General features: G+C 56.3%; 2 protein-coding genes across 16 annotated transcripts in view; one reads left to right on the plus strand and one right to left on the minus strand.

Moving 5' to 3' along the window:
* The first annotated feature begins 71 nt into the window (after positions 1–71).
* On the plus strand, positions 72–21,815 carry RHOF (ras homolog family member F, filopodia associated). 14 transcript variants are annotated; one of them, XM_074356351.1, is made up of 8 exons: positions 72–253; positions 674–716; positions 1,142–2,199; positions 4,111–10,442; positions 10,740–10,827; positions 19,009–19,118; positions 19,214–19,348; positions 20,278–21,815. In XM_074356351.1, the coding sequence occupies exons 4-8, from the start codon at positions 10,305–10,307 to the stop codon at positions 20,440–20,442; spliced, it is 636 nt and encodes a 211-aa protein (XP_074212452.1). In that variant the 5' UTR covers positions 72–253; positions 674–716; positions 1,142–2,199; positions 4,111–10,304; the 3' UTR covers positions 20,443–21,815. The 14 variants fall into 14 exon arrangements, with proteins under 14 accessions (XP_074212452.1, XP_074212455.1, XP_074212457.1 ...); XM_074356354.1 differs by having other exon boundaries at positions 2,095–2,199; XM_074356356.1 differs by lacking the exon at positions 674–716 and having other exon boundaries at positions 2,095–2,199.
* TMEM120B (transmembrane protein 120B) overlaps positions 19,833–23,673 on the minus strand; it is a 42,099-nt gene continuing 38,258 nt past the window's right edge. For both annotated transcript variants that reach the window (XM_045506438.2, XM_010969672.3), the window contains exon 12: positions 19,833–23,472. In XM_045506438.2, coding sequence (XP_045362394.2) covers positions 23,421–23,472 — 52 coding nt within the window. In that variant the 3' untranslated portion in view covers positions 19,833–23,420. The remainder of the gene's footprint in view (positions 23,473–23,673) is intronic.

The following is a 23,673-nucleotide window of genomic DNA, read 5'->3' on the forward strand; positions in this document are numbered from 1 at the left end:
GGCGGCAGCTGCGCCGCCAAAGCCCCGGGCCCCAGCGGCCCCCCACCCCTCACTCGCGCGCTCCCACACTGCCTCCCCCCTCCCCGGGGGAAGGCCTTTTAATTTATTTATTCTGCTGGGACTTAGGTGGGGGGCTTGGCTGGCAGGGGAGGGGGGTCTCCCCAGGCTCTACCTCCCGCGGCTGGGGCTACTCTTCGAGCCGCGGCGTGCGCCTCAGGCCTCCAAAACTGTTTCCAAACTGCCAAGACCGGAGGTGGGCGCGTGGGGGCTCAGGGGAATGGGCTGGGTTTTGGGGCGTGTGTGTTTGATTGTATGTTTGGACGCTGGGAGCCGTGAGGGGAGACAAGGCGGCTCCAAGACGAGTTGCAATCGAGGTATCTCGGCTCCGGCTTCCTCTTTTGCCCCACGACCCCCTTCCCCCGGAGCTGAGCTGGGCAGGGGAAACCAGGATTTTAACCAAATTAGCATTCACATTCCTGGGAGGATGTAGCCCTTTCCTGGACCTGTGTGATAGAAGCTTTTTTCTCTGTTTTTATTTTTGGAGAAGAGCACTCAGTAATTGTCGCGAACACATGCTTCTTTCCCCGCACCCCTCCCCCTCCCTCCAGCCACCAGCGGAGGAGAGAGTCCCCCTTTTTTGCATTTATCTTTCCTTCCCCTTTCTTTATTAAAGGTCCGGGAGTGGCGGCGGCCAATCAGCGCGCGGCTTCCATTTTGTGAGTTCAACTCCGAGGCTCCCGGGCTTCGCGAGGACGCATTTGCAGCCCTCTCTGCCTCTCCTGTCGGGCGGCCAAGGCGAGGCAGCCGCCTCGCTGGGGCTTCGTGGTGGTGTATTTCATATTGGGGCTCTTTTCGGGGTTTGTAATTTGGCCGTGGGTAGGTAATTGGCTGGAGCAGGGCGGCAGGGCGCGGCAGCCAATCAGCGCGCGGCTTCTATAGGGCTTGAGTTATTAGACGCTGATCTCAAAACATCCTTCATCAGACACCAAGGAGAGGCCAACAGATGAGGGGAGCCATTTTTCTGCAATGGAATTAAATGGCCAAGTGGGTTTTTCCTTTGTTGCAAATGGGGAATGTTTTTCCTTTGACTCCACCATCCAGTTCAGGACGCCTCAGTGTTGTGTTTAACATTTGTCAACAGGCTAAAGGACTCACAATTGGAAGAATGAAGAAGACTTTAAAAAGATCTGGATTTTTCCTTATGACTTGGAATCCATCTTTGTCTTGTATAACTAGGTCATAGCACACCATTAATGTCAGCAGTTAACAATTTTGAATTCAAAAAAACCTAAGTAAATGACATATTTAATTTTTTTCCTCTTTTTTTCTTGGTGGGTGGGGGGAGCTTGGAGCTGTCTTAATCTATTCTCTTGACTGAACAATAAATTTATATATATAGTTTCCTCTATTAAACACTTAAACCTGGCCATCTTATTAACTCCTTCTGCTCTCTTTTTAACAAGGTAATGTTTTAAATGTATAGTTTTAGGACTAGCGAAATGGCAACAGAAAATTGTAAGCAGTTGTTATTCTTTTAAGTTGTTACAAACCTTTTACATTGTAAGTACCCAATCCATTCTGTCCTTACGCAGTGCAGTTTTCATGTTAATGTTTCTGAGATGTCCTTTAATTTTCTGAACCTTCATCTGCATGTATGTCTTTGTCGCTCTTGTCGAACATAAGCCAGTTAATATGCTTTTAGACGATTTTGCTTTTATAAAGCTAAGGTTTTAGTTTAAGCTTTTGAAAATGTTTACAGCAATAAATGCTAGTCAGCTTTCCTCCCAGTAACATGTACACTTTCTTTGAAAATCGATCTATTTGAAGAAAAACATCTCTGTTTTTCTCGTCTTAGTGGGGGGGGGGGTGAGGGAAAGGAAGACCTCTTTGTGTAAAGAGACTAAAGCCGTCACAGGAAACTAGATTAAAACTGGAAAACAAGTCCTAGCTGGTTCGAGCCAAACACCATCGTTAACTCGGGGGTATTTTCTCTGGTGGTTGGGATGGCCGGTGCGTCTTTTGCCTTTTGTTTGATTTGACTGTGTATTTTCGCCTTTTGTCTCTTAATGACGGTCACACCATTGCTATATCCAGAGCAGTAAACAGTCCTCAGCGAAGCCGCCTTTTGCCAACCCAACCCTGGAAAGTTTGCAGAAGTGGAAGGAGCAGAAAATTCCATGAGAATGTAACTTTTAAAAGGTAATAACAACAACAAAAAAAGGACACCACCATTCCCCCAATATTCCCAACTAAACAATCCCCCTAAAAGATATTTTTTACAATAACACCTCCTAAACCTCCGCCCAGCTTGATCTTCCAGACTCCATGGCACCGGGCTGAGCGGGTAAGTAAAAAAAAAAAAAAAAAAAAAAAGAGTGCCTTTTGCCCCATCGAGGAAATGTTTTTTCGAGCAGGCCAAGGGCTGCAAATGTTTGGGAGCTGAGGGGAGACGGAGGTTTCTGGAGCTTTATGTTTGGCAGCCGGATCGGGAAGGGGTGGGGGGACGAGGAGGGCTCTTCAGGCCCTTTAGACCCTTTCGCCCCTTCTGCCCCGGAGGCGAGAGGAGGGTCTCCCAAGCGACCTCGGGCATCTATGGAGCCACCTGCGCTGGTCCTCCTTGCTCTTTTAGATCTGAGGCTTGGTGGGGAAAAAAAATTTTAAGTGAGGGGTAGGGGACTCAAAAGCCGAGGAAACCTCTCCGTCCGGGCCTAGAGCCGCTTTCCATTTTGATTTGGGGGGTCTCGCCCTCCGAAGCCGGCTTTTTGGGGCTCTGGGGCGCGCCTGCGCTTCCTGAGCAAAAGGACAAAAGGCCAGCGTCCATGTTGGCACCATGACGCAGCATCTCTCCCGCCTGCAGCCCGATCGCTGCCTGTCCTCCCGGCCGCGCTCGCTCCTCCCTCCCAAACACGAGTTTTATTTTCAGGTTCAGAACAGAGCCGCGGGCTGGGCCGAGGCCGAGGCTGGGGCCGGGGCCAGGGCCGGGCGCGGGTGGCTAATGGCGGCTGCTCTCTTCTTCCTTTCTCCCTTCCTGGTTGTCGTTGGGAGCCCGCAGCAGGCGGCAGTCCCTCGGCCGGACCGGGCCCCGCAGGGCACAGCTCCTCGGGCCGGGGGGGGGGGTGTTTGCAGAGGCCGTTTCGGGGGCCGCGGGCCTAGGGGCGTCGCGCTCCGCGGCTCCCGCGCTCGCCTCCGCCGGGCGAGGCGGTCAGACCGGCGCCATTTCGCGCGCCGCCCGCGGCTCGGGCGGTGGCGACCGCCGCGCGCCAGGCGGGAGGAGGGAAGGAGGCGGCGGGGCCGGGGGGAGGGGAGGCCGCCGCCCGCGTTCCAGGCCGCCGCCTGCGGGGATGCCCCTGGCCCCGGAGGCCTCGACGATGAGCTCGGGCTCCGCAACCTCCTGGGACCCCGCACCCTACTAGGGGGGCCCGGCGGGCACGAGAAGTCCTCGCTCCCGGGCCGGGCCGGGCCGCGGTGTCTCTCCTCCCTCCTGCGCGGGAGCCTGTAGCAAAGGGCCATGGGGCGTCGTGGCTGCCCCCCTGACCCCGACCTGCTCTTCCAGAGGCCCTGGAGTTCTTCCTCGCGGCCCGGCCCTGACCCGAGGCCGTTCCCGCTGCCCACTCTGGCCTCGGCGCCCATGTTTGGCTCCCAACCGCCCTTTGATAGCCGAGCCCGAGGGATTGGGGCCCCTTTTGTCCCCACTTTGGGCGTGAAGCCCTCACGGAGGCCACCGACGTCCCGTTGTGGTCATCCAGGCACAGCCGCCAGCCCAGCTCTGAGAGGCTGGGGTGGGGGGTTGGGGCCTGGGAAAGCCGGGCGGGCCGTCCCCGGGATCCCCCGAGGCGGAGGGCTCTGGGGTAAACCCTCACATCTCCGGCCTTCCTGGGGGAGGGGATGGGGCGGGCCTTTGGAAATGCAGATGATCGCCTCCTGCTGCTCCGCGCCCCGGCTGAACCCTGGTGACTCAGCCACCCCCCTCTCCTTTATCCATTCTAGAATGAGGGCGCCTTGGCAGCTGGGAAGTGGGGGCGGCATTTGTAAGGCTCCCCTTCCCTCTAGGATCCCCTGAGCTGTCTGTGCTCATCGACTCCCTAAAATTCTCCGATTTCTTCCCCCCAGGCTCTTAACCAGAGAAGGGGTCCGGTATGCCCAGAGTGGACTGTTTGCCTTTGTACAGCAGAAGCAGGCCTAGTTTGACTCTGACAATCCTCCCACTAAGGTAGGTGTGAGCCCTTTCCCAGTCTGCGAAGGAGATTTGGGGGGCTTTGGCCTGGAGCCCAGGGAGGGCGGGCACCCCAAACCCGCTAGTCTGGTTCTGCAGCCCCTCCCCCACACAGATATGTGGGACTGTGTGTGTGAAATCGGCTGCCTGCTGAGCCCTCTTGGTCCATCCATCCCGCCTGTCAGCTTCTGTTGTCAGGAGTTTGGGGCGTGCAATTCTTTGCCGTATTTAGCAGCATAGGAGAGGCTTCACTTGCAAGTATTTCCCAGTTGTGTGTTTTGTAGTGGGGGGAGGGCCCTGGATGCCTCTTCTGAAAGGCACAGCCGGCTGCTAGGAAACCCGGCAGAGTACTGGCCCTCCCTTCCGGCCCCCAGTGGGGGCATGTGGGGTGACTGTATGAGCTGGCCTCTTCCCCTGATTTTTGGCTGCTAGGGAGGTGAAGAACAGAGGGACCTGAGAGTTGGGCCAGCTTCCTCTAAGAAAGATGTTTCTTGACTCTTCTCCTTCCAGGGAATTGCGATGATTCCACCTCACGCCTACTCTCTCCCACCCCTCCCACCCCCCAAAAAAGCCCTGTTTCTATAATTGGACAATCTCAGATTTGAAACCTGGTTATCCATTTTATCTGCTATGACCTTGCATAAGCTGCACAGTCTCTGAGCCCCAGTTTCCCCATCCGCACAAATGGGTCAGTGAGTCTCAAATTTGAGTGTGCATCTGAATCACATGGGTGTTGTGAGGACAGGAGCTTGGGCACTTCAAGCCCTGAGCTCATTGCTTGGTGCAGTCTTCGGCTTGGTAGTAATGACAGCTCTCTCCTTATTCTCTTAACACAAGCTGACCACCCACAGCTTCCCATCCTCTTTAGCTCCAGGAAGCTCCACAGCTGGAGATGGTATGACCCTTGATCTCTGACCCCTCCCCCATGTGACCTCTAGTTTGTGATTACTTTGATGAACCATTTGGGTCCAGGTGCCCCTGAATTCACTGTCTCCCTGTTTGGGCCCAGGCTTGGCTTCTGGGTCTGATCAGCCTTGCTCACTTTTACCCCATCCTTCAATGTGGGGGCTAAACACGATTGGGGGAGTTGTAGGGCTTGACCCAGAGATTTTGTTGGGGGCGTCTTGGTGCTTAATCAAGGGAGGCTCTAAGGCAGGCAGCTGTGGGCTTGACTCTCAGCTGTGTTTGTGACCTTGGGCGAGTCTCCTGTGTAAAGTGATGATAATGATGCCTGCTGCAAAGGGTGGAGGGAGGATTAAGTGCGATTAAGGGGGCCGGCCTCTCGTTCAGGCTTCACACTAGTTGGCTTCCATTGTGATGTGGTTGCTGGGAATGGGGGCTGGGCTGTCTGTGAGCTCCTCCCCACTCACCCACCCCCAAGCACGTGGCAAAGCCTCAGGGCAAAGGGAAAGACTGACTTTCTGCAGGCCTGGAGCCAGCACCATTTTTCCTCCAGTATGTGAGTTGGGATGGTGGCCTTCCCCTGGCTCCACAGGCTGTTCACGATGGGTCATGAGTTGGGGTCCCCCCCAACCCGGAGTGTAGAAGTGACGCATGCAAGGTCATCACCGACAGCCAGGATGGGGTTCCAGGTGTCTTGACTTCCAGCCCAGAGCCTGTGTCCATGGCACCCCCTCGCCCCAGCTGTCTGGGTTATTTTGGGCTCCCTCCTGTGCCAGCTGTCTGCTGGCATCACTGCCCCTGAGCCGGGAAAGCTGTTTGGTTAAGTAAGCAGCATGAGGCTCTTGGCTCCTTCTGGCTGCCATGCCTTGGCCCCGAGAGGGTCTCCAGCACCAGATAAGGTGGGTTTCGGGTATCTTGTTTGCTGGGGGGGAAGGGGTGCAGTCCACCACACCCAAAACCAGACTCTTCCCTACCCAGGGTGAGCACGTTGTAAAAGTTGTGGAGGCTCACATTAACATCCCGGGAGCCTCTTCCTTCCTTACACACTCCTGAGGTTTAATTTGGCTCTGCCATTGTTGAGTTCATTCAACCCGCTTGATCTCGGGTGCCCTTTCTGTCGCCAGAGGGTGCCCAGCATCCCTTCTGATGTAGTCCTTGGGGCTTCCTGGGGCAGGGGTCTTTACCTCCCGTGGCCATTGGATAGTTAAATAATAGATTTAAACCTTTCCCTCCCAGCAGCAGCAGCCTGGCGGGCTAACAGCAGTTTCCTCCACTCCCAACCTCTGACCAATTAGGGAGCAGTTACGAGCTCAACTGTGGTCCGAGTGTGATTCTGGAAAGGGAGAGGTGTCCCGATGACCTGGAAGAATCGGACTCCCCACTTCCTTTTTCACCCTCCTTTCTATCTCTCTGTCCCCCACGCCATTATCGCCTCCTCCTTGGGAGGGGAGGGGCGGGGCAGCCTATCTGTCCTCAGACTGTTGTTCCTCCCGGAGAGGCTGGCTCCGCCCACCGGTCACCCCGCGGGCTCGGGGCGGGGCTGCCCCCGCGCCGGCCGGTGGAGCCTGCCTGGAGAGGGCCACGCCAGCGGAAGGGCGGGAGGTGGCTGGACCTGCCTTACTACTGGACGCCAGGGGCCCGCCCCTTCCGGCCCATCCCACGGGAGCCCCAGCGTGGAACACGACCTTTGGGACCCTCTGGGTGGAGACTCGGCCTCTGCCTGGACTGTAGCGATCAGCACCGCGCTAGCTCAGAGGCCGCCTCGGTCCAGTGCTATCTCCAAATAGCCAGTGACCTCAACAGATTCCCACCCCTAACAGGAGTCGTGGTCTCCCCTTGTGAACCAGGGAGGAGGAAGTTGGTGGATAACCTTTAGAGCTGTTTCTGAGTCTGGCTTTGTGAGGGCAGCTTTTTATACTCCAGCCTGACTCCCGTGACCCCACCACCAAGTGATGAGGCCTGTAGAGAGTCCTCGGGCAGGGATAGACAGCCTGGACTCCCCAGGCCACCCTGGGCCACCTCCTATCTCTAGGACCTCAGAGGATGGCTCAGTTTCTTCTGTTTCCCATGGGATGGATGACCCCTTGGGTGTGTGGTGACCTCCCTGGGTGTTCCGAGGCACCAGGAAGTGGAAGTCATAAGCATTGTCATTAAATTCCCTGTTCTCACCCATGCTGGCCAATCTGCCCTGACGAGACAAAAGTGAGTCTGGCCCTACTTCTCTCCTGGGCTCAGTTGGCTTCACTCGCGCCTAGGTCTACATGTGAACACAAATGCCACCTGCCAGCTTCTCTAGGCTTACGTCTCAACAGCCCTGGCAAGAACCAGCTTAAGGAATCTTTCTTACTCTCCTAAGTCTTTCCAGGAATTGCTGGGAATAGAAGAATGACCGAGGTCCTCGGAACATCTCACAGGTAAGGGAGCAGGGCTCCCCGGGTGTGTGGGTGTTCCCAGTGCCTCAGCTGGCCTGCCCTGGCCCAGTGCCTCTGAGGAAGCTCCGAGCAGCTGGCCCGGCTGCTGGGTATTTTTAGCTACAGATCCAGCCCCTACACCACCACTGGAGCCAGGTCCAACTCAAACACGCTCCAGGCTGGGTGGGGCTGGGGCTCTGCCAGCCTCTTGCCCAGGCAGGGGTGGGTGGGCAGGCTGGGGCTAGTGTCAGCTGTCCTTCCTGGATCTGGGCCGGGCTGGGGAGACCCACTTTTCCTCTTCCTCCCTCTCTCAGTTTTGTGTAAGTCATTTTTTCTGTCATAAGTTGACATCCATTTCTTGGACAGAAAATGTGGAAACTGAGGTCTGGGGATTTTGAGGAAAGTCAAGTGCCCTCCCACCACGGGTGGAGTGGTTAACACAGTTTGCTCAGTGGAGTGACCCTCCGAAGTGAATTCTCCCCAGGCCCCTCTCAGATGAAGCAGTCTTACTCTCCCAGTCCCTCCCTGAGCTTCAGGGTCTCTGATGCGAGGTCAGGCCTGAGGCAGCCAGAAGGGAGAGGCCTGTGCCTGGCTTAAAGGTAAGTAGTCCTCCCCTCCTCAAAGCCCTCTTCCATTCTCCTCCGTGAGTGATGGCCTCCTCCTCTGGTCCTCACTTCTGATATGCCCCTGGACCTGGCTGCCTCCTCTCCTCCCAACCTCAGGCTGCCACTGTGCAGAGATGGCACAGGCCTGTCTCAGCCTCACCAGCCAGTCAAAGCTCCTTCCTGATCACCAGAGAGAGCTTTGACTGGGCTCCTCTCCTGTTCAGAGCCTCTGTCCGGCACCCCTCTTGAGCCAGGCAGCCAGGCCTCCATGATCTAACTAACCCTGGTTTTCCTTGACAACTATGTCTGGCCTTGCTCCTTACTCCCCAGCTACTGATGAGGTTTTCCAGCCACCATGCATATGCTGGGCTGGGTACCCATCCTCCTTCCACTAGCCCTTCCTGTGAGCACTGCAAAGCTTAGTCTGTGTGCTACCCAGCTCACAACCTTCCCTGAGCACCACAGGGGCTCTGGTGTCTAAATTGTTCACATCTCCCAGACTTCTGTAGACTGCTTCCCCCAAGACTGAGTTCCTCAAAGGCAGGAACACAATTGCCTCTCAATAAACTTGTGCTACAAAAATGGAATGAATGAATTGCTGTAAGTCTGTCTAGGGGTGCCTGAGCCAGCAGCTGCCCTCTGGCCTGGTGATAGGATAGGGCTTTGCACTTAACATCCTGGAGTCAGGCCTTGTCTCTTTCCAGACCTGGGCTCTTTGGGGGCTTCCCGGGCAGTCGCTGCTGCCATCTCGTGGTCAAATCATGTCTTAACAGCCACAGAAAACCTCGACCTGGCATTTATGGAACTGCCAGGTTGGCAGTTTCCTCTCCGAAGTAAAGTTTACCTGAGTCTTGCTGAGAACTTGAGAATAGGGAATCTTCTGGGTCGGGTGGGGGCTAGAGGATCCTGAGTCCTGCCAATGCTTCTCTGAGGAAACTACCAGAGGTCCTACCTCAGCTGGAAAAGACCCTGCTCTCACCTAGCCATGTCCCGGTCCCTGCCTAGCACGCACCTGCTTGGGAGGGGGAGGGGTCCGTCTATCACTCCTGACCACTGGCCTGGTTTATGCAAACGACACCCCGAGGTCTCAGGAAGGGAAGGGTTAGGGGCATGGGTGGTCTCATCCAGCCACCCTGATAATAGCCGTTCAGAATAAATATTAAATAGCAGTTTCGGTCAGGGGGTGGTAGGGTTGGGGAGAATTCTTAGGATTAAGGATATGTGTGGCTGCTGGCTGGAGAACACAGATTTCTTGGTGGGAGCGGGGCTATCAGTCTCCAAGGTGGACCGAAGGGGGCCCAGCTGATCTCAACTAGATCTACTCTGGCTTTCCCCGTCCCCTTCTCAACGGTGTCTTGCTTGGTTCACGCCTCTGGTACTTGCTAGAAAGAACCTCCCGGCCGCGTGGTTTGGGGCCAACCCTCGAAAGGGTATGGTTCCGCGGCGGTTCACCTGTTCTCTCAGCCACCGCGCCGAGATTGCCCGGCAGAGGGCGGCAGACCTCCACCTTTGGGAGGTGGGGTAATAGGTAAGCGGCACCGCTATTCCCCAGTCTGCACATAGACAGGCTCCCAGACGGCCAGACCAGGTAGGCAAACACCACCCCCATGCCAAGATCTTCCCTGGTACCACCGACTCTACATTCTGGGGGGAAACTGGGGTCAGAGCGGAATTCCCCAAGACCACGCAGTTGGGGCGGGACAAAGCTGGGGGGCTTTCCCCAGAGCTTGAGACCAAAGGCTCCTCGAGCCCGCGTGCTGGGTGGACAATCCTCCAATCAAAGAGTCTCTATCCGATGGAGAAGGCCGAATCGGCCAATCAGAGGGTCCTTGCCGGAAGACAGAGTCTGCCAATCAAGAGTGCCGGCGGGGAGGGGCGGAAACGGTCAGATCTTACTGGTGGGGGCCGAGCCGTGAGATGGGAGCGACGCTTGCTGCTGAGCACTCCGTTTGTCAGTTACCTCAGTTTCCCTGCGAATAAGAGAAGACTGGACCGAGACCCTAGCAGGAAGTCAAATTGAGGCTGGGAGGTCGACCTGGTTGGCTGGCTGGCGGAGGCGGTGTCGGTTTGGGGGCGGGGTTTCTCCTGGCCCCGCCCCCAGGATCCGCCCCCAATAGCTCAACACCAGTTCTCTGCCGCGCGCGCTGCCGCCAGTGGTGCCGGCTCCCGGCTATGGACACCCCTGGGGCCCCGGCCCCGACCGCCGCCCCGGCCCCAGGCAGGAAGGAGCTGAAGATCGTGATCGTGGGCGACGGCGGCTGCGGCAAGACTTCGCTGCTCATGGTGTACAGCCAGGGCTCCTTCCCCGAGGTGAGGCCCGCCGGGGGGATGGAGGCAGGTTGGGGTTGAGGGGGAAGGGCTTGGGACCACTAGGGGCGAAGGACGGGCTTAAGCCTACCCCCCAAGCCCGGACCCCGGGTCCCCGGCGTCCTGAGCACTGAGAGGTGGCCGTCACCCCGGGGCGCCCCCTCGGGAATTCCAGAGCTGGGCAGAGTGAGGGTGGCTGAGCTGGATGGGGTGAAGATGGAAGGTGGGGGATGGGGGTCCAGCTGGACCCTGGGCCCACGCCGCATCCCTTAAGAACCAGCCCGACCCCTTCTCCAACAGCACTACGCCCCATCCGTGTTCGAGAAGTATACAGCCAGCGTGACAGTGGGCAGTAAGGAGGTGACCCTGAACCTCTACGACACCGCCGGTGAGTGCGCCTGTGCTGAGTGGGTCCGGGTCCGCCCGAAGGACTTCCCCTGACCGGCATCCCCCGCCGGGCATCCCCGCCCGCCAGCCTCTCCCGGGACCTGACATCTCGTTACTCCTGGAGGCCGTGGAGGGGCGCTGGCTGGGAGCGGGTTGACCACCGCCTGGTTGAGTGGTACTGGAGGCCGAAAGAGTCGCCCCCTCTGTTAAAGGAGGATATTTGGAGGAGGTGGTCTCCTGGGCCACCCTCCTAGCTCTGATGTGTTGAGGGCTCACAGCTTCGTTCCTCTCCTGTGGTTCTCGAAAACTGTGGGCTCTGCTTCTGCTTTACCATGGCTCCAGGATTTCGTGTATTACATGCTGTGGTTTCTTAAGATTCCTTGGGCTGCGGATTTGAGTCCCCTGGTGTTAGGATTCAGCGGGCTGCATTGCTGGGTCCTATGTTCTAGAATACTCTGGGCTACAGATAGGAAGGAGCCTGTGACTCCAGGATTCTGTGGCCCACAGTCCTGAGGCTCCAGAGCCCTGCAAATATAAATTCTGAGTCCCATGTTTCTGGGATTCCACGGGCTATGGTGCATGGCTCTGGAATTTTGTGATCTACAATTTTGAGCCTGTGTTTCGATGATTCTGTGGCTACAGTTCTGCTTCTTCCTAGTTTCCTGGGAAGAAACCGGGCACTGGAAAAGGATCAGAGTTCTAGGGGACGTATGGCCAAAATAAGATTCTCTCTGCCACCTGCAGCTCCTAAGGCAAGCTTATTTATGCTAATTGCGTCACAGTCACCAGCATTCCTATTGTTGGGGGTTGGGTGGGAGGCGCACAGCCACCAATGGGAGGATTTGGGTAATACTGCCGTACCTGGTACCCTTGGGGAGCTTCCATCCTTCCCTGATTCCTACTGAGCTGAATCAACATTGGGGAGCAAAGGTCGGGGTCCCCACTTGGAGCCTCACCCAGCCTCTGTGACTCAGTGTTTAGTGACCTGCATGGAACCATATCATCAGGTGCCCCTTCCCCTGTCAGTCAAGCCTTATATGTATGAGGTAAAGTCTTCCAACTGGCCTTGGATGGGGCCCAAATCCACGACCACCCTCCAACCCCACCCCTCCATAAGGCTGCCAGTGGCATCTCTCATTCCACCCTGGAGAGAATGGGGAAAGGGGGACTCTCAACCTCAGACCCCTCCTCCATTCCTGACTTTGCTATATGGGTGTGTCCCCAATACAGTGGCCTCCAAGGACCCTCTCTTGTTGGCCGAGGGTCCAGCAGGGCCACCCCTAGAACACGGCCGTACCTCCAGCCCCGTGAACTGGGAGAGCCACAGGCGTCTGAGGAATTCCCAAGGGTGTGGCCACAGGAGCAGTAAACATCATGATGTGTCTGGGACACTTTTGGTTTCACACGCTTCCTGTCCGGGACCCAGGTAGGGACAGGTTCATTAACCCCACCTTGTGGCTGGAGTGCTGGTGAGGCAGGGAGAATCAGAGGGTAGATTTTACTCTCTCCTCCCTCTGCCCTCAGAGTTTCTCCAGTAGATCCTCTGGGGTTCACTGTTCATTGCAGCCTCCCCCGTCAGACCCAGAGCAGGGACCACTTCTGGTCTTTCTGGCCTCACCCAGAGAAAGATGCTCAAAGAACTTACCAGGGTCGGTTATCATGTGGAGGTTCTGGAAAGCTTCTACTTGTTATAAGGCAGGACTTTCACTAAGAGCTGCTGTGGGAGGGATAGAGTCATCAGAAGCGGTGACCACCCAGGCAGTGAGAACCTCATCCACAGTTTCCTGCTGCTCCGCATACTTTGTAGTCAGACCTGGGCTTTGATGCCAGCTCCCCTGGCTATGTGTCACAGGCGACACCTGGGCCTCAGTTTCCTCCTCTATAATCAAGGTCAAAATAGCCCTGAAGGTTAAATCAGATCCATGTGATGTGCAGCACTTAGCACAGGAAGAGCTCGTACCTGCTGTCATTGTGATTTTTTAACCCCCGCCTTCAGGCCCAGGCCCGAGCCCAGGCCTGTTCTTCTGAATCCATGGCCTGCAGAGTTTTGTGCCGGCCCCCACCCGTGCTTTCTCAGCAGGACTGTTCCAGGCAACAGAAAAGCAGCGCTGGGGTTTGAACCTGTCAGTGGAGTCCCCGGGAGAGTAGGCTGGCCACACAGCAGGCAGGACAGCCCCAGGAGAGGTACTCCGGGGGGGAGAGACGTGAGTGCTCCCCCAAGGGTCTCCCGCCAGGAAGCCCCACTGTCAGGAGGAGCGTGAAGGAGGAAGGACTGGGTCATTCCTCCTCCACACGCCAGTGCCTAGCACAGTGTTTGTCCTGGAGCAAGGCTTGCGGAATGAATGAATGAATGAATGAATGAATGAAGATGAGACCTAGATGCAGAGACATCCTTGGAGAAAGTCCTTTGCGATAAAGATAAGATTTGTCTCTGCCTGTAGGGCAGACAGATATCAGGAGAAAGTGAAAGGAAGGATGGCCAGGTGACCAGCTCAAGAGAGATAAAGACTAAGAGGGTGATGAGAGTGGCCGAGATGGAGATGAGTCTAGTAAAGGTAGTTGTAGAAGGTTCTAGAACCTGATGGGCTAGACCCCATGGTGGAGGGCAGGAGGCAGGGGAGCATGTTTCCCATCAACCAGTGGTGCCCAGAGCTCCGGGATGGGGTGGCCTCCGGGATGCTGTATTTCTCCACACCCAGGACCTCAGCCATGGGGGTCCACGTGGGAGGACAGTCTGGCTACTTGTCTCCATCCTGCGGAAGCAGTTACAGACACCGCAGCGGTGGGAGGGTGGCTGGAGGGGTGACGGAGCTCTTGGTGTGCAGAGGTGAAGGAAGGCGGGGGCTGTACCCTGACACCCTCAGAGGCAGGAAGCTGTGGTAAAGTCTGAAGTTTCCTGGGCAGAGAGAAGGGAGGCAGGGCGAGGTGAGATGTTAAGACACCAACCAGAGCAGAGCTGTCTGGGCCTTGGGGTGGGGCCCAGGGTTGGGGCATCATAGGATGGGGTGGAGTTGCCCCTGGGAGGTGGGGAGCTGTGGTCCCCTTACCAGCCTGAGATAGGAAAAGTGGGGGGTAAAGCAGTTACTAAGACAGGAATCAGGGACAGGAGGGGTGTCTAGGAGCCAGGAGCCCTGGGGACCGGGGAGCAGATCCTGCAGGTCTGTCGGAACTTGGTCTGTACTACGGGCCAGGGCTGCCCCAGCCCCAGAGGAAACGCAGGTGGGTGGGACCCAGTAGCGCTAGTAAAAGTATGTTCCTCTTCTGGCAGCTTCCCCTTCTGCCTGCACCCTTGTCCTGACCAATCCTCCACCCTGGCTGGAGCTGGGAACTACATGCCCTGTGGCTATCCTCCAGCAGATTTGAGGACCACTGTGGCCCAGTGACAAGTCTCCTGAACCCAGCTCCAGGCCTTAGAGACCCTGTCCCAGGGAAGATGACTGCCAGGGCAGAGCTCCTTCCCGCAAAGGAAGCAGCCTCACTTAAGGCCAGAGCCTCACTTCCTCCTGCCCCACAGTACCACCAACTTCAGGAAGATGGGCTTCTTCAAGAGGAGCCATGGCCCAGAAGACCTTTCCTCTCCAGAAGCAAATGCATCCTTTTGCACATAAATCGACATATTTTTTAACCTCTCCAGCCCACCCACAGAGGCCAGACTGGGACCCCTGTTCACCCCTGGGCAGGTGACATGCCCCTTTAAGCCTTGGCATCACTGTGATAAATGGGGAAGTGTCATTCTATCACCTTGTGGCTGACAGGCCCCCTAAAGCTGCTGGGTCCAAAGATCAGGGGTTACAATCTCCTCCGCAGGCCCCTGTCCTTGGGAGTTTCTGTTTCAGTTGTAACCACAGGCCCACACCTTTGCCCAGAATCGCTCAATCCTTCACTTCCAGTTTCAAGGGCAAGGTTATCACCCCTTTTCCAGATAAGGAAAATGAGGCGCAGAGAAGAAAGGTGCCAAGATCATGGAATGTGAGTCTGAGTGGAGCCTGGCTCTCCTGACTTCACCCTCCTGAGGGACACGAGGCCAGCAGCACCCGAAAGTCCATCACCTGCAGGCCTGGTCCCTGTGTGGAGGCGCATACTGACTCTTGGGAAAGCTGAGCCAGGCGCCGTCCAGCCAAGAAGGCAACCTGGAGAAGGAGCTGGGATCTGGGCTGGCTGCCCATCCTCTCCCAGGGTCCCTCCCTCTCCTGAAATGCTGGCATTGGCAGCCTTTCCCTCTCCAGGTCAGGGCTGGGGCTTGCAGGGTGAGGACCGCTCCCACCTTCTGTCCTTAGAGGGGGGCACCCCAATAGTTTTACCTGTAGTCCTCTGTCCCTTACAAGTCTTCTCTTTGGCTGTGTGACTTTGGGCAAGTCACTTCACCTCTCTGTGCTTCTGTTTCTGCATCTGTAAGATGGGGATAACAATAGCTCTACCTTGTCCAGACCAGGTAGTGAGGAATGAGGAGTCTGTGCAGGTAAAGGGCTTTGAATGGGGCCTGGCATGCAAAGAGTGAGCACTGCTGATAAATATTGTTGGTAGTGACCATTTTTATTACTATCAAGGCTCACCTGCTCCTCACATATTCATTTCACAGATGAGAAAACTGAGGTCCAGAGGTTAAGTCCCAACTGGAAAGACTGGGGAAGGCTCCCTTGGGAGAATTGGAACTTTTGGAGTGGCTGGGCAGACAGCAGACCTTGGAGCTGGGCTCTGAGTTGGTGCTTCAGCTCCCAGGAGGTCTATGACCTTGAAAAAGGCCTCCCTTGGCCACCCACGTGGGCTCCTAACAGGAAGCACTTGCCCCACCCAGCGTCCCTCCCAGAGTGACTGCTTAAATTAACACAGGTGATGGCAGTGAAATGCCCTTGCACACCTGAAAGCCACAGAGATTATCATTACACTTTTTTCACCCGCACATTTGTTCACTCATTCCCCAAATGTTTTTTGAGCTTGTCTGTGTCTCAGGGGATGTAACAGTGACCAGTACAGAGATGGCCCTGTCCTCAGGGGGCTTACGTGCTCCTGAGGAATACCAAAAAAAAAAAAAAAAAAAATGACATCAGGTAGTTACACTTGCTAGGAAGAAAAATAAAGCCACAGTCAGTCATGGGACAGACTGCAAAGGAGGCTCTTGTTTCAGAGCATTTGGAAAGTTCTCTGGAAGAGGTAACACTTCTGCAGAGGTCTGAAGGAAAAGGAGGGAGTGAGCCTCACCACTACCTGGGGAGAGCCTTCTAGAAGAGGGCACAGAGGCCCTGCACGGGAGCAGGCTTGGTCTGACTCCCTCCTTCCACCTGCTGCAGCCTGACTTCTGCCCTCATCAACCTGCTGAAATCATCACAGGCTGTAACTGCTAAACCTGATGGCACGTCCCAGCCTTTGTCTCTGCCGCATCTGACAAGACTTGAACAACTTCAGAACAACCTACCAGCCAGTAGTGACTGGACACCTGCTAGGTGCCGGGAACACTTTTCAAGGACAGGCATGGCCCCTGCCCTCAGGGTGCTCACAGTCCCCGGGGAGACAGGCAGTGAACAAGTGAGTGAGTGAGTGAGGACAGGTGGGGACAGGCAGGGCGGGGACAGACTTGGAGTGGCCAGGGAAGGCCTGTCTGAGGGCAGCCCAGCAAGACCAGGGAAGACGTCAGAACACAGTAGCCCTGTTTTCCAACCACTGTCTTTTCCTGCCAGATTTCTAAAAAGGAATCAGAACATATGTTAGGCCAGAATTATGAGCCGCACTGTTACATCGTAGAGGCCCGGGACCTGTTTTCTGCACTACAAAGCAGAAGGGAGCATTGCAAGAATGCTGGCCTTGGAATTGAAGGAACTGGGGGTCAGTCCTGGCTGCGATTCAGTGACCTCAGGCAGGTCATTTCACGTTTCCTTATCTGTAAATGGAGGTATTCGGAAGTTCCCTGACTTAGTGGATCAGATGCTGGTTGTAGAGATTTCTTAATCCTGCGCAGGCAAAGGCCCTCTCAGAAGTGCGAAGTACAAGGAGATATTATCCATAAGTAGAGGGAGAGCGAAGGTGGTGATCCTGAGACAGGAGATACTGTGGATGGTCAGCCTGAATGTTTAAAAGTAAAGTGCTAGGAAGAAAATGGGGGGGAGGGATGAGGGAAACACATCCCAGGTGTGGCACGAGAGCTTGGTTGGTTGAGAAACAGCAAGGAGGCCACCTTGGCTGGACCGCAGTGAGTGAGGAGGGCAGGAGGGAGGGAGATGAAGTCGGGGGGTGGGGGCGCCAGCCACGTGGGCCACTGGGAGATGCTTGGATTTCCTACAAAGGGCAGTAAGGAGCCACTGAAGGTGTTCCAGCTGAGGGGAGAGGGAGCATGATTTTACTTGTGTTTTAAGATCCCTCCAGCTGCCCAGTGGGGAACGGACTGAGGGGCAGCAGGAGACAGACAGTGGCTTGGATGAGGATGCCATCCCACAGAACTTACCACAACGATGGAAGTGGTCTGCACCTGTACCGCCCATTACGCTAGCCACCGGCGCCGTCTGGCAATTAATCACTTGAAATGTAGCCAGTGCAATGGAGAGCCTGAATTTTTAATGCTAATTAAATAGCCACATTGGATAGCACAGGTCTAGGAAGATGTGGACAGAGGTTAGGAGAGGGGAGAATTTGGGGACGTGTGTGGAAAGAGGAGGAGATGGGCTGGACTAGCATATTGGGCCAGTTTTCCACTGTCCTACAAGGGTTTCTGCAGCCTTGTGGTGTTGAGGGCAGGAGGGCCTGAGGATGGCCCAGCCATCGTTATAACTGGATCACGGGTCACTGCACTGCTCCGGTATCCCTGGGTTGCGGGGGAGCCAGTGGGGAGGAGATGGTGGCTGTACCCCATCATCAGCAGGGGTCTTGGAGCTGACTTGGCCTGTCTGTGCTCACTGGAGAGGCCACTTGTCCTGAGGGGCCTTTGGCAGGGAGGGAGCAGGGGGCAGGCCGACTGGAGAGGCCACTTGTCCTGAGAGGCCTTTGGCAGGGAGGGAGCAGGGGGCAGGCACCCACAGGCTGGAGGCAGCGGCAGGGATTCCTGGCTCCATGTTCTGTGTTCCCAGGAAGGAAGTCACCAACCGAGTCTTTCTGCAGTGGTAGCTGGGAGTCGCCAATGGGCCTGAAAGGGTCTCACTTCTCTCTGTGGGAATTTTTCAAAAATACTGGGGCCTGATTACCAAGTGTAGCGCCTATTCCTAGGCCTGCTTCTGGACCAGGGAGAAAAACTACTACAGGACATTAGTGTAGGTAAAATCTGAACACGGCCTGTGGATTGGATTAGAATACAGTGTTGGTGTCTGAGTTTGATACTTATACTGAGGTAGGTGAGAGGATGTCCTTGTTCTTAGAAAAACCACATGGGAACTCTCCCCGGCGGGTAAAGCAGCTGAAGTTCTCCAGTTATCTCTTACGTGGTTCAGAGGGTTTGTCTACAGATAAAGCAACTGGGCAAAATGTGAACATTCGGTCAATCTGGCTAAGGGAGTTCTTTGCACCCTTTTTTGCAATTTTTATGTAGGTTTGAAACTGTCAGTATAAAAAAAGTTGGTTTTTTTTTTTTTTAAACCAAACCCACCGTTGCCCAAACCCAGCCTTGGGTTGTGATCCAGCTGAGCCAGGAGCGGTCAGCTTTCCCTGGCGAGTCTAGTGTGCAGTGGGGTTGACAACTGCTGTGCAGGGTGGACTTGGGAGGGGGCGTGCTTGTCGCCTCCAGCAATCCTCCCACCCTCCTCCCAGCGCTGGTCAGAATGGCAGGAGTTGTTCAACCAGAGGCCATGCACCTCTCAGGCTGGAGGAGGGCCACCATCCATGGTTAACTGCAGTGTCCTGGGCCCACCCAGCCCCACTGGTCTGAATCTCCAGGGAGGGAAGGGATTTGGCCTCGGAGTCTGCTGTAAACCCGAGCACCCGGGCAGGGTGGTGGGAGGGAGAGGTAATCGTCACCAACCGCTAGCCGTTTTTCCAGCACTTACCTGGCAATCAGGCCCATCTCTGAGCGTGCATGGCATTTATCTTGTGGCATAATCTTTGCTACTGTCTAGGACTGTGGGCTGCCACCTCTGTTTGACAGATGAGGAAACTAAGAGTTGCTTGCCCAGGAGACCACAGCCTCTCACCCATCTGAGCCCAGGCAGGGGACTCAGGTGGACAAGTGGTGCCTCCCTGACCCGCACCTGCTGTCTGGTTTCAGGGCAGGAAGATTATGACCGGCTGCGGCCCCTGTCCTACCAGAACACCCACCTCGTGCTCATCTGCTATGATGTCATGAACCCTACCAGCTATGACAATGTCCTCATCAAGGTGAGGCCCATCTCCCCACCTGCCTGCCTCTGGGGGTGGGGCCACACGTGGGCCCCAGCCCTGATGCCCGCCTTCTCCTTCCTCTCCTTCCACAGTGGTTCCCTGAGGTCACGCACTTCTGCCGTGGGACCCCCATGGTGCTCATCGGCTGCAAGACCGACCTGAGGAAGGACAAGGAGCAGCTGCGCAAGCTGCGGGCGGCCCAGCTGGAGCCCATCACCTACATGCAGGTGGGCCAGGGGCCCCCTCCCCAGTCCCTGCCCCCTAGCCAGGACCCCAGGTCCCTAGGCACAGCCATGGCCGAAAAGCCTCCCAGGCCCTGTGGCCCCTGCATCTGGTGTGCCTTAGTGGCCTTTTGCGAGCTGAAGCCAGCAGGATGCTAAGAATAATAATTTTAAAATATTAATATCAATAGCACATTTGAGCACTTTCCATTACTTACCATATTTAATCCTTATAACCTAAGGCGGGTACTATTAGCATCCCCCATTTTTCAGGGGAGAGGTTGAGACTCAGAGAGGGTAAATAGCTTGCCCAGGGTCACACAGCTAACCTGAAGTGGAGCCACAGCCTGGGCCTTTAAACACCAGCCTGTCCCATCCCCCCGGGGCCTGGATGGGCAGCCCCGTGTTGGAAAGCAGGCTTCCTTTCAGCAGCCTGACCAAACCCGGCGGCCTTCTGGGTGATGCAGGGGAGAATAAAAGGAACCCAAAGGAAAACTAATAAAGTTTAATAAAAAGGAATAGGCATTAATAAATTTTAGAAATAAAGTTTTTCTTTTTTTACTCTAGCAGCCAGCTCAGTTGCCTAACTTGAGCAGGGAGAGGCATGTAGGAAGGCCTTTGGTCTCGAGGCCTTCAGCTTCAGCTCTTCTCATAGGCCTGGCAGACACCACAGACCACCTCAGTTCTGGGCTGGGGTCAGCCCCGCCTCTGCCCAAAGCTGAGGGGGTGGGAGGTGGGGACCAGGATGGGCTTCTCCCAGCAGCTGCAGCCCAAGGGCCACACCAAACTTACGTTCCATCCACACACGTGGCGGGGGTGCTGGCCCTGGGACGGGAAGAGGGGCCCACCCAAAGGCCTCCAGCCTGAGAGTCCCCAGATCTGTGAGGGGGTCTCCCCAGGCCTCTCGTCTAATCCCAGCCCCTCCCCCCACCCAGGGCCAGAGTGCCTGTGAGCAGATCCGAGCTGCCCTCTACCTGGAATGTTCCGCCAAGTTTCGGGAGAACGTGGAGGACGTCTTCCGAGAGGCTGCCAAGGTGGCCCTCAGTGCTCTGAAGAAAGCGCATCGGCAGAAACACCCCCGGCTGTGCCTGCTGCTCTGACACCCCTGGGCGGGGCACTCGGCCCTCATGACAGACAGAACCAACGGGCCCGGGGCCTCAGGCCCAGACTGCTCCCCAGGTCCTGCCCCCTTCCCAGCTCTCGAAGGGCACGTGGAGTCGGGTGTTTCCAGGGCCTGGTGTCTGGAGCCTGTGGCTAGGCTCTTAGAACATTCTGGAACTCTTTTCCCAGCTGGGGCTTTGACTGTGAGCTGCCCTCTGGGCTCACACAGGAGCTGTGGCCTGCGTGGTGGTGGTGATGGGTGAGGATGCTGGACTCGGTCCCTCTGTACCCTGGAACCAGCCTTTGTCCCCAGGACTCAGGAATGCCCTTGACACAACCTCCCCCGAGCTGTGTGTCCCTTCTGCACACCCAGTAGGTCCTCAAAGCCCATGCTTGAAAAACATCTGGTATTTGGGTAAACACAGACGTGGCAGCGTTCCGCACGGCCCCCAAGCCTGCTCTCCCGTCACCCGCCGGCCTGGGCTCCGGAGATAGGCATGGCTACATCCTCCAGCTTCTTGCTTCCTCCCCCCAGGAACTTGGGTGCCGTGATGGGCTGGGGCCTATCAGGAGAACACAGGCAGCAGCCCCGGATGTGGGGGCCCGGCACCAGCACCCCCGCCCCTCCGCCCCACACAGGGGACTTCAGTCTCAGCCTGCAGCTTGGCCACCATCTTTGCATTGCTGGGCGCACATGAGGGCGGGGAGGACCTCTCAGAAAGAAGAAGTATTCCCTGGACCATCCACCTGCCCCCAACTACTTGCCAGAAACTCGAGATGAAAAGTGACCTTGGGCAAGTCAGGTCTCTCTATAGACTGTTTATCTGCAAAAGGATGTCACTGGCTTATTTAGTCACCAAGCTCTCCTCTGTCCCTGAGAGCCTCCACTTCTGCCAAGATGTGGAGATCTGGAGTCAAGGCCATCCTGGCCTCCTGCGAGAACAGACTTGATCAACCCCCAGTGCAGATTCACTGAACCTTCTGGAGGGTCAGGGGTCCAGGAGTTAAACAAGTGCCCCAGGTGATTCTGATGCCCTGGACATTGAGAGCTGCTGGGTCCTGAGTGAGCCCAGGAATCAGTGTTGACCTAAGATGAGATAATGGCTTCAGGTGGCTCCTGCCCTCCCTGGTATCTCCTGCCTCAAACCCCCTCACCCACCCAGTGCTTCAGCCCCACAGGCCTGAGAAAGACTTCTGAAGTCCACCCCACCCAGGTTCCCGAAGGCCCTGCCATGACCTGGGGAGTCAACAGAGCACTCGGTCCAAGGCCTCGTGGACAAATGATGGTTTAGGACAGAGATCCGCGAACTACAGTCTGTGGACCAAGTCTGGCCACTGCCTATTTTTGTAAATAAAGTTTTATTGGAACACAGCCATGCCCATTCATTTATGCCTTGGCTGCTTTTGCCCCACGACTGCAGAACAGAGTAGTGTGACAGAGACCATCTGGCCCTTGACGGAAAAAGTTTGCCAACTCCTAGTCTAGGGCAAACCCAAGTGCCTAAAGGGCCAGATGGGAAACCCAAATGAGTGAAGTAGGGCAGGGATAAAAGGGAGTGGTGGGGCCTGTGGCAAACTAGGAAGCAAGCAGCCCATCCTGCACAGGCAGCTCAGCCCAGCCACATGCTGCCCTGTGGGAATGGTGCTAGGTCTTTCCATTTCTCTAGGGAAAGCAGAAGTCTGGGTTTTTATTTGGAATCTTATTAGGGGGAGGGGAAATTTCGTATTTTAAAAATTTAAACCCCTTTGAGGGCCAAAGCATGACTATGCACACCGTCTGTGAACTCTGGTCAAAGGAGATTTCTAGGAAAGTAGTTGGGGGCAGCTGAGGCCCCTGTGAAAAGGCAGAAGATGTTACCAAACCTGTTGGTTTCTTCACCCTCCCCTCGAATACAGAGCCTAACGAGGTGACCAGCAGACCTGCCCTGGCCTCTAAAGTGCGGCCTCAGCTTCCTGGCCTCCTTGAAGTGAGGCTGTTCAGACATCCCGCACCCCACGTTCCAGAACATCTGAGGTGAAGGGAGGGAGCTGGACAGTGAGTGACCTCCATGCTGGCTTAAGTCCCAACCAGTGCTGAGGGTCTTGGTCCCACTCCCTGAGTACTCATTGCAAGAATTTGGGAAGGTGGGCCGAAGGGTGGGGGTCAGGAAGCCCCCAAAAGCGGACCCAAACTTTGTGTCAAAAACAAAACAGAAAAAAAAACAGGTCCTCAAACCAGCCGAACAGGGCAGGAGCGCCCTCTGGTGGTGACCCACAGGAAACCTCGCACCTCAGGCCAAGCCCCAGGCCTCAGGGAGGTAGGGCGGCTTTCCCCAGGTGGCCGGCAGGCAGGAGACTCAGGAAGCACAAAGAGCAAGAGGCACAGACCACAGTGGTTCTCTGAGAACTCACACCCCCACCGCGGAGGCGTGGGGCTTACAGCAGGAGCCGTGTGTCGGGAGGGAGGCTCCACAGCACACTGAGGGGCTTCCTTCCACCCCCGCCTGGAACTCAGTAAGTAGCAGGTCAGCGGAAATCCAGCCCCAGCGAGGCACGTCCAAAGCCCAACCTGAGGGGCTCAGGTGACAGGAGCAGGGGACAGAGGGGCTCCCTGAGGCTTAGCCTCCCCGCCCCGACCAAGACTGACCCAGTCTCACCGAGAGCAGTGGGGCAGGAAGGCCGCAGATTCTAAGGGAAGGAGGAGGGCCAATATTAAATATGTCATAAATAGGCAGGCTGGGGCCAGCTAATACTGTGCGGACAGGCTGGGGTCACATTCCTTTTGTCCGGCCAGGGACCACAGCCTCGGTCCCGCTCCCAGTGATGCCACTGGCCCCTGAGGTCACTGCTGTCAGTGGCCACTGGCACTGCTGGGGAGGAAGTCCCCCCGCAGCCTCAGGAGTCCGGGGGCTCGAGGGGCGCGTGGGCCTCGTGGCTCACGGCTTCTTGGCCTTGCTTCTGTTCTTCTGCAGCTTGGTGTGAACGACTTTGAGCGTGGTCAGGAAGTTGCCCAGGAAGAGGACGAGGAATGTGAGTGCCAACACGAACACCTGGGGGGTGGCGGACGTGCAGAGAAGGGCGGTGCTCAGGGCAGGGGAAGGTGAGGCAGAGAATGGAACGGAAGGAGGGAAAAGGCCAGGCCGGCTCTGATCCGCTCTCCTTGCTGAAATGCCCACCACACCCCCTGGGACTTCAGCACCCCCTTAGCACAGGCTACCAGCAAACCACAGGGTTTGCCAGCAGAAGGCGGG

The sequence above is a fragment of the Camelus bactrianus genome, chromosome 32, assembly GCF_048773025.1.
Source record: "Camelus bactrianus isolate YW-2024 breed Bactrian camel chromosome 32, ASM4877302v1, whole genome shotgun sequence".
Classification (NCBI taxonomy): Eukaryota; Metazoa; Chordata; class Mammalia; order Artiodactyla; family Camelidae; genus Camelus; species Camelus bactrianus.